The sequence below is a fragment of the Catharus ustulatus genome, chromosome 17, assembly GCF_009819885.2.
Source record: "Catharus ustulatus isolate bCatUst1 chromosome 17, bCatUst1.pri.v2, whole genome shotgun sequence".
NCBI lineage: Eukaryota > Metazoa > Chordata > Aves > Passeriformes > Turdidae > Catharus > Catharus ustulatus.
In genome coordinates this window covers 8,336,051-8,345,192 of record NC_046237.1, presented here as the reverse complement: position 1 = coordinate 8,345,192, position 9,142 = coordinate 8,336,051, and the positions used below count along the sequence as shown (strand labels likewise).

At 61.8% G+C, this 9,142-nt stretch overlaps 1 protein-coding gene across 2 annotated transcripts; it reads right to left on the bottom strand.

Moving 5' to 3' along the window:
* Positions 1 to 1,732: 1,732 nt before the first annotated feature.
* Positions 1,733 to 7,290, bottom strand: CD40 (CD40 molecule). 2 transcript variants are annotated; one of them, XM_033074994.1, is made up of 9 exons: positions 7,214 to 7,290; positions 5,895 to 5,976; positions 5,201 to 5,326; positions 4,959 to 5,102; positions 4,645 to 4,744; positions 3,657 to 3,718; positions 3,305 to 3,403; positions 2,816 to 2,841; positions 1,733 to 2,511 (listed from the first exon to the last, which is right to left on the bottom strand). In XM_033074994.1, the coding sequence occupies exons 1-9, from the start codon at positions 7,259 to 7,261 to the stop codon at positions 2,356 to 2,358; spliced, it is 843 nt and encodes a 280-aa protein (XP_032930885.1). In that variant the 5' UTR covers positions 7,262 to 7,290; the 3' UTR covers positions 1,733 to 2,355. The 2 variants fall into 2 exon arrangements, with proteins under 2 accessions (XP_032930885.1, XP_032930886.1); XM_033074995.1 differs by having other exon boundaries at positions 1,733 to 2,433.
* Positions 7,291 to 9,142: the final 1,852 nt, after the last annotated feature.

The following is a 9,142-nucleotide window of genomic DNA, read 5'->3' as shown; positions in this document are numbered from 1 at the left end:
CCCAGGGCTGGGGGTGCAGGAGAGCTGTGGGCTCCTGCCAAGTGCTCAGCCCTGTCTCAGTGGGATCCCCACCCTGAGAAAGCCCCAGGGAGAGCTCTCCAGCTGGTGAGATATTGCCCAAGAGAATGACTTGGAACCCTTAACTGGACTGGAGAGTGGGATGATTTTTCATTGCTTCCTCATAATAGGAGGACAGGAGTAAGTGACTAGTACAGTCCGTTCACTCGGTAAAGATTTATACAATCACTTCATCCGGTAATTGGTATTCTGGGGAGAGAGAGCGAGCTGCAGCTCCAGCATCCGCCTCTATTTGTTTTATCTCTGTCTTTCTCTCTTTCTCTCCCCTTTTCAGAATGAGTAATTCTGTCCCTCACAATCCCATTTAAACAGAGCATTTGCAGAGTGAATAATTAGTTACATTCAATTAGGCCTCACGCGCTCTCCCTCCTCACTTTGGGGGACAGACACGCTAATGAGATGGTACATGTCTGACACGGGGAGTGGGCACTGAACATGCTGCGTGCCAGCAGGGAAGGGTCAGCCTTGGGGGAAGAGGGGAGGTGGCCCTAGAGAGCTCAGCCTGCCACCTGGGGAGACAGTCCTTTAGAAACCATCTGGGGCCAAAGGCTTCATGTTTGGAGCCAAAGACTTTGCATCTGTGGCCCACATAACACCTTCTCCTCCAGCAGCAGCGGGATCACATCTGTCCCCAGAACTGGGTGTTCTCTGCACTGGTGCCAAGGGAACGCTGCCCAGCCTGAGACCATCCCACCAGCACTGCTGGGAGTGCCAAGCCCTGAGAGGAGGGAAAGCTGCTGCCATGTTTTTATCTCCCTTATTAAACCTAACATTAGGTTTTAAGAGGAGCCTTAAATAATGTGCCACTGCCTGTACAGGCAAAGTTGCTCTATGCTCCAGCTGCTCCTGCTCTGGGATTTATGTCCTTTCTCATGCCGTGCTGCCCGTGCTCAGGCAGTAGTGGGTCACAGGCTGAGGCTGCTCCCAGGACCTAAAGCCTGCAGTGGGCTCAGTGCCACTGCAGCCCCACATAGTGCTTTGGAGCCCGTGGTCACTCTGCTGCTACACTGCAGCACCCACAGTGCTGCCCTGCAGTGCAAAGGACCCCAGTTGTGCATTTTACTGCCAGAGCTGCGTGCCCTGCCTGCATCCTCTGTCTCCTCTGGCGTGGGACACGGGCTGGGCATGGCTGTGCTGGGGCCAGCTCCTGCTGTGGGGGTCACTGAGGGCAGCCACCGGGGAAGCGCTTGCAGGGAAGCGGGGCCAGCCAGGGTGTGCTAGGGAGGGCCTGGGGCCAGGCACGGTGGGGGTCAGCACGGCTGGTGGCAGCTCTTCCCTTCCTCCTCTGGTGGGACTCTCTGCCTTGGGAGCGAGCACCCCTCCATTCCCAAAGCATCCTTCCCGGAACATCAGAGCTGGGAGCGCCGGTCCCGGGGGCTCGGGGCTGCTCACGCACAGGGGGTAGAGAGATAATCACGTTTAATCACACGGTTTCGTTAGCAGTGGGTGGAGGGAGACGGAGCGCGGCCGCTCCCGCACGGACGGGTGGGGGTGCGGGGGAGCCGCGGGAGGGACCCCGCGCTGGGCAACCCGGGGGCCAGAGCCCCCCGTGCCCACCCGGAGCCCACGCGGGACGGGGCGGGGGCGGGCGGTGCCGGTGCCGGTGCCGCCCAGCACAGCCCGCGCCGGTCCCGCAGCACCATCTCCCGGCAGCCGCACGCCGGTGTCTGCGCTCCGGCCCCGCCGCCAGCCCGGCCCTGTGCCAGGCACAGCCGGGACCCGCCGCTCCTGCCTTTGTTCTGCCCACGGAAACCGGCAGTGCTGGGCGGCACGGAGGGGCCGGGGTGCCCTGATCGGATGCCAGCACCCACCGGACCCTGCTCCATCACAGGCAGCGCTTCCACAGCACCCCAGACAGGGGACTGAGCTCTGCCGTGCTGGTCTCACATTAGCAGTCCCCTTTCCCAGCCCTGGCTACTCCAGCACTCAGGGAGCCCGGGCTTTGTGCTGGGGTCCTCCTGTCAGCAGTGACACTCTGCTGTGGCCAGGGGCCAGGCTGGGCTTCATTGCATCACCCGGGCAGGAAGCAGAATGGGGCTCTGTCCTGTGTCCCCATGTGGGCAGCCAAGCCTTGCTCCACCAGGGCAGTCCCGTGCAGGTGACCAGACCAGCAGTTGTAGTGGTATTCCCGTGGGGTGCTTGTGCCATGGTCCATTGCAGCATCACACCATTTGCAGCCAGGCCAGATGCCAGGTTTCCTCCCCAGCTGGAGAGGGGACAGAGGAGATGGTGCTGGTCCCCAGTCTGTGCTCCTGTCGGAGGCAGTGCTCTGCACCTTCACAGCATCTCCTGCTCCGAGATGCGGCTCTCCTTGCCATCCTCCTGGGCCACAGGCTGGCCCCTGAGCAGGGTCTCCTGCACAGGCAAGACATTCTCATCCTGCTCCGTGGGCTGCGGGGTATCTGGGTTCTCTCCGGGCTCCCCAGCCTCTATCTGCACAGGGGCAGGGGTCAGGGGCAGGCAGCTACATTTTCCCATTCTGCACCCATGTCTTTCCACAGGCTCCTGCTACACTCCCATGCAGGCCAGAGTACAGGTCCCTCCCAAATGCTCAGCACTTGCCAGCAGCACCCTCAGGTTGCCCCAGCCCTTGTCCTGCCCCAGCCAGGCAGCCAAGTTCAGCCCCCACCCTTCCTGCATTGCAAAGCCAAAGCCCCTGCTCTGCTGCTGGCACATCCCCAGCTGCGCCCAGGAGGGATCTCAACCCACTGCTGGAGGGGGCTCTAGGCAGACTCACCTCCTTCGGCACCCGTCGCCTGGAATCTGGATGGAAAAAGAGACAGAGAAGGCAATGTTCAGGGGGAAGTGCTCCTGCCCTGCAGGGAGCTTCCCAGGGTCAGAGCCAGGGCTGGTGCTGCAGCACCACAAGTCCTGCAGCTCACGTTATGCCTGCTGCCAGTGCCAGGCTGGGGGTCACAACAGGAGTAGAATGGATTCATGGGGCACCAGTGCTGTCCCCCAAGAGCTGGCCCAGCTCAGGCTGCAGCAGGGCCAACACACCTGCTCCCAAAGACAGAACAGGACTCAGTGAAACCTGCTTCCAAAGACAGAATAGGACTCAGTGAACCCTGTCCTGGTGTTGTCCTCAGAGGAGCTTCCCCACTCTCAGCAGAGAGAGGACTTCCACCATCCTCCCTGGCTCAGCCCCTCAAGCCCTTCATGGCCCCTCTGCCAAGGTTCTTCCTCCCTCGGCCAAGGCAGCAATTCACGTGCTTTAGCCCCTCACCTGTATGGACCAGGCAGTAGATGCAGACACCCACGAGGCACGTGACAACTGCAGCTGTGATGGGGATCAGCACTGACAGTGAGGAGCGCCTGCTCGACTCTGCAGGAGGACACAGGGTCAGTGAGGCACCCACGGGACACCCAGCACGACACAGAGTGCTCTGCTCCAGCCCTAGCCCCACAGGGATGCCTCATGGAGACAGAGAGGCAGGAAGGCATCATGCATGCACTCAGACCTTCCTCTCCCAAAAATACCACGCATGAGGCCAGCTCTTCAGAGTGCTGCAGGAGCTGAAGCCCTGGGGGGGGCTCTCTGCTTTACACCCCGTCAGCCCTGGAGACCAGGCACTTACCGCAGATCACATCCGAGGAGTTCGTCCCTTTCACCTTCACCACCAGCCCCTTTTCCTCACAACTGCAGGGAAGAACAAGACCGTGTAACCACAGCAGTAACCCAAGCTCAGGGAATAGTTGGGGCTGGCTAGGCACCCAAGCTGTCCCAAAACAGATCCTGCTCTGAGCCTGCCAAGCTCCAGCAGGGTGAGCTAGGGGACCCCCACTGACACAGCGTGATGGGGACAGCAGGTACACAGCAGGGTACCAACCCAGGGGCTTGGCCTGGAGCTGCTGAAACTGCTGAGGATGGGAACAAGTTTAGGGACAAGGCATAGGAAGGAGCAGACCTGCATGGTCAGGGAAGTCCCCAGGGCTTGCGCACTGTTAGCTGAGAGAAAAGCTCAGACAGGCTACAAGTGGCTCTGTGGGGAAGTAATTTCTGGGCACAGATAAAAGCATAGTGAAATCCAGTGGCTGGCAGCTGAAGCAAGACTAATTCAGCTTGGAAATACGGCTCATGTTTCTACCAGGAACTGCAATTAACCCTCAAGCAGCTTTCTAAAGACAGGGATGACCTGCCAGTTCATGGCATCCTCAAAGCCAAACTCCCCATGGAGAGGACTTGTGCTTTGGCTGATGACTACAGCCACACAAAGAACTGGGAGGGAGAACCTGAAGAGGGCATGGGGCATTCCCACAGATCCTGATCCATTGCTTGCAGCATAGATGACAGTATGGACACCCCTGAAGGGACAAGCAGTCTGTTCACATACTGAGGGATAGGCACAAGTGCCTGAATGCCTGCCTTGACCTCGGTCAATACTGTCCTGGACCGCACCGTGCTCCTAGCCCTGCTCCTCTCATCCCGGCCCTACACCAGCCAGATGCTGTGTCCCTCAGAAACCAGTCCAGCTGCCCAGTCCCCATGGTCACCAAGAAAACTGGCAGCAGAGAATGTGCTCACTGGGACTGATGGAAGGACATGGTCTGTACTCAAGACAATACCTTGTCCAGGGGTAACATGGCTCGGTTTTAGAAGAGACGTTGGAGAAAGTGCCTTCTGTGCAGGGTTCACAGGGGGACGACATCCGCTCCATGGCCTTGGCTGAAGAGGAGCAGAGATGGCAGGAAGGTCAGTAGGGGCTATGGGGGTGAGGGTCTGAGGGGGCAAGGGGCTGCAGAGGCCAGGTGTGCCACACTCCCTGTGGCAACAGCACAGCTCTCCCAAAGCCCTGCCATGCTGGGGGAGCCCCCATTCCCTGAGGGCAGTGCTGACAGGACATCAGTCCTGTTGAGTGGGAACAGCTTGTCAGATTTACCTGCCACAAAGCCAGAGCCAAGCTGGCATGGCTGGTTCTCCACACAGGTCTGGCAGCTGATGTCAGAGCAGTGCGTGCCAGCCCGGCACTGGCACACTGTGTTGTGTGTTGTATTGCCTTGCATCTTCACAACGAGGCCAGCATCTGGGCACAGGGAACACAGACAAGATCAGACACCAAGCAGGGGAGCCAGTCCCCCCAATCCCCCCAGGCTGGGGTCAGTGGTCACAGGGAGCACTTACTGCCTTCACAGATATCATGAGGAGCACAGTGCTTCTCCTTGGTCCAGCTTGACTGATACTGCCCTTTCTCACAGGGGGCACAGACAGAGTCTTTTGTTTCATTGCACTCAGAGACCAGCTTTTCCCCTGCAATAAAGGCTGGTAAGGAAGGGGCAAGGGGGCTTTCCCACTCTCCAGACAGCACCTCTGCCAGCAGGATAGGGAATGCTGGCAGCTGTGGATGCCAGGACTGCTGCAGCATTCTACATGGAATCCAGGGCTGAAGGAGCCAGCTTGTCTGACGACCACAAACACTGCAGGGGCCAGGTGGGGAGGGAGGGCTGCGGGGCCACTCCAGCATTCCAGGGACTGGGAGATGACCTGACAGTGACAGCAGGAGGTGGGAAACACCCTCACAATTTGCTAGTGCCAGTGGCAGCACTCTCCCCACAAAGCTGCCATTGCCATGGGGTCCTGTAGCTGCAAGAGCATAAATAGTCCCAAGAGAGATGTGGCACATTTGGTGAGGTCCAAGGAGTCTCCTAGAGCACCCACAAGGTCCCAGTTGCTCTGTCACTGAGACGACACATTGACAGCATTGCAGGCAATGAGATGGAGGGACTCCAGCACACCAAGCAAAGCTTGCCCTGCTGTGGCCAGGCAGTAGATCCTGGCACAGCCCAGTTGTGAGGTACCTAGGAAAAGGTTTTCATACCTGGCTGACACCGGCTGCAGCATCTGCCCTTGTACATATACTGCTTATCAAAGCATTTTAAGGCATCACCAGGCTCCCAGCACTGGAAGAAACAAGACCTGTGAATTTATATCCAATGCTCCCACATCACCGCGCTCCCACAGACACTTGTGCGCTAATCTGCACCCTGAGGTGAGGGCTTCCTCACGCTGCTCTTCCCACACCTCAACTAACCACAGACCACAGCAGCTGCTCGTGCTGTCTGATGCCATCAGTGCTGTCTTTGAAGTGGGGTGGCAGTGATTGCGGTAGAGTTGCTCCACATTTCCCCAGATTTCCTACCATAAGGTGATTGCACATACCCTGTGCCCCTGCCAACAGTACTGCAGTCCCTCACAGAGGGAGCACAGCGATCACCAAGCTTTCACACCCTGAGAACTGCCAGCCCCTTCAAGGCTGACACATCGTCCCTGAGGGAGAGGAAAGCCCCAGTCAAGTGCCTTGCCCATGCAAACTTTGCCAGAGCCTGCCTTTGCTCCTCCTGATAGGAGACTCCCTGCACAGGGAAGGGTGAAAAGGAGAGAGGGAATGAGCTCTCAGGCAAGACAGAGTGCAAAAGGACACTCAGAGCACCGTTCCTCTCACAGAACCAGCCCCTCGCTGCCCATCCCCAGCAGCCCGGCAAATCCGCCTGGCCATGCTGGGGAGCGGGACGGGGGCTCCGGCAGAGAGCGATGGAGAGAGGCCGGGCGGGCACCCAGCACCCAGCACGGCCAGGCGCTGCCCACCCCCGTGGGCAAATCGAGCAGCCCCGCTCGGGGACAGCGACGAGGCCCCGGGGCCCGTCACACCCGCCCACATGGAGCCGAGAAGCGAAAAAGGCGCCGGCAGCCGGTTCCAGCGCCCCGCCCGGCTGCGGGTCCCGGCCGAGGGTCCCGGCTCGCTGCTGCCCGTCCCTGGCAGTGGGGACCCCCCGGGCCAGCGCAGGGCGGGGCTGGGCTGCCGGGCCCGCGCCATCGGAGGAAAGCGAAAGCGCGTGGGTAGAAAATCCAGAGGGGATGGATCCTAGGGAGTTCAGACAGCTCTGGCTGGGTCCCAGGAGACTGGACCGACGGACCGGACGCGGCAGCGCCGCCGAGTCCCGCTCACGCCGCCCGCGCACAGCCCCGGGGCTCCCCGGAGGGGGCGAGTGCGCCGAGGGGACGGGCCGGAGCGGCCGGACCGTGCCCCCTTCCCGGAAAGCCCGGCGGGACACAGACACAGGGATGGAAGAATCCCCTCCGCCTCTGCCCCTGTTCCGCTGCCGGTCCATGCCTTCCCCCCATCCCGGCCCCACTCACGCCCAGCAGCGCTGCACACAGCAGTCCCAAAAGCCCCAGCCGGTCCATGGCGCTGCGCCCCGGCCGCCGCCGCCGCCCTCCTAAGAACGCCTCGGTCCGTTCCCGCCCAGGAAGGGGCGTTGGGCCGCCTGCCCCGGGGCTTCCCCGCCGGCCCCGGCTGGGGACAGCTCCCCGCCGGCCCCCCCGAGCCCCGCGCTGCCCGCCCGGCCTGCGGGCAGGCGCTGCCACAGCCGGGAACCCCCGGCCCGGAGTCACGGCCACGGGCAGGAGCAGGGGCAGGGTTCGGCCGCGGTCCGCGGGAAGGGGAGCGGAGCGCCTGTGCAGCCCCCCGGCAGGAGCTCCAAGTTTCACTTCTTCTTTCCAACAGCAGCTCAGAGAGTAGGTTTAGTTTTGGATTTTTTTTATTAAGCCTTTAAGAGCCCCTGAGCTGTCCCCCTGGAAGGGCCCCACGGTGTCGTGAGGGAGAGCCCCTCTGCCTGCACCACTGGAGAGCCCCCGCAGCTGCCAGGAGCCCCGGCCTCTGCGGAGTGTCCCCCAAACACGTCAGTCCTGAAAGGGGATGGGGCAACAGTGCTGTGACCTGGCTGTACCTCCGTCTCAGTTCCCCAGAGGGGTTCCCAGCAACCCTCAGGGTATTTCCATGATCCCTGCGCTCTCCAGACACGTTCCTGGACTCCCCTTGGATTGCGGTGGCTGGGCATCGCACGGTGGCTCCTCAGCGCCCCTCGGTGCCCCAGTCACTTATGGCACTGCCAACCCGTCCCCCACACTGCCCACACTGCCGCGATGCCTCACAGGACACACCGCAGCCGCCTCCCCGGCCACGGTCACCGCCTCGGCCCTAGCCGGAGCCTGGCAGCCACAAGCGGCCCTCGCCAGGTCACAGCTGCTCCCGGGGAGAAGAGCAGCGTACAGCCCGTGGGCAGCGAGAAATGGGAACCAAGTGCTCTGGATTCCCCGGCCCAATGTCACTTCCCAGAACTGACTCACTCGGGAGCACGAAGGGTCCCTGGGGAATCTCGAGGGGAAAGGGGGCGGCTGCGGCGAGAGGGGGATTTCTGGGCCCGGCTCCCATGAGCCTGGCCTGGGAAATCCCCGCCGCCCCGGGCGTTGCCTGAGCAGGGTCTCCTGTGGTCACGGGCTGTGAGCGTCCGGTGCTCCCGGTCCCAGGCGGCAGCTGGGCCCCGGTGCCCCCGGTAGGTCGGAGCTGCTCAGGCGGAGCCCCCACGAGAGTCCCCGGTCCCCGCACAGCGGGGCAGGGTAGAGGGGCAGCTGCTGCTCGGGGCGGTGCCGGGGCTGGGGGCACAGCACGGGGACACCGCGACCTTGAACGGGGCAGGGACACTCCGGTCCTGGCCCTGGGCCCGGGTCCGGTACGATCCCGACCCCGGTCCTGGTCCCAGTCTGATCCCGACTCCAGTCCTAGTCTCGGTCTGATCCCGATCGTGGCCCCAGTCTGAGTCCCTGTCTTGGTCTGATCTCCACCCGGTCCCGATACTGACACCGGTCCCGGTCCCGTCTCAAAGCGTAGTCCGGTCCCTGTCTGATCCCGAACTCTACTCCTGTCCCAACAGCAGTCTGACCCCGATCCTGGTCCCTGTCACAATCTGACCCCGGTCCTCGGCACAGTCTGACCCCAGTTCCGGTCCCTGTCACAATCTGATCCCGGTCTCTGTCACAACCTGATCCCGGTCCCGGTCTCTGTCACAATCTGATCCCGATCCCGGTCCCTATCACAACCTGATCCCGATCCCGGTCCCTGTCACAATCTGATCCCGATCCCGGTCACAATCGATCCCAGTTCCGCCGCCTCCCCCGCGCGAAGTCCGATAGCGCCACCCAGCGGCCGCCTGTCCTCCTCGGCACTACAACTCCCGGCCTGCCTTTCAGCGCCGTACCGCAGGGTACTGCCGGGAGCCGGGGCAAGCG

Bases quoted from the DNA above. Each gene is read 5' to 3' on its own strand.
- CD40 (XM_033074994.1), bottom strand. From the start codon at position 7,261: ATGGACCGGCTGGGGCTTTTGGGACTGCTGTGTGCAGCGCTGCTGGGC. The intron at 5,103-5,200 runs GTAAGTGCTCCC...CCCTGTGCCCAG, and splicing joins TCATGATATCTGTGAAGGCA to ATGCTGGCCTCGTTGTGAAG. The intron at 2,512-2,815 runs GTGAGTCTGCCT...GCCCCTGTGCAG, and splicing joins GGCGACGGGTGCCGAAGGAG to ATAGAGGCTGGGGAGCCCGG.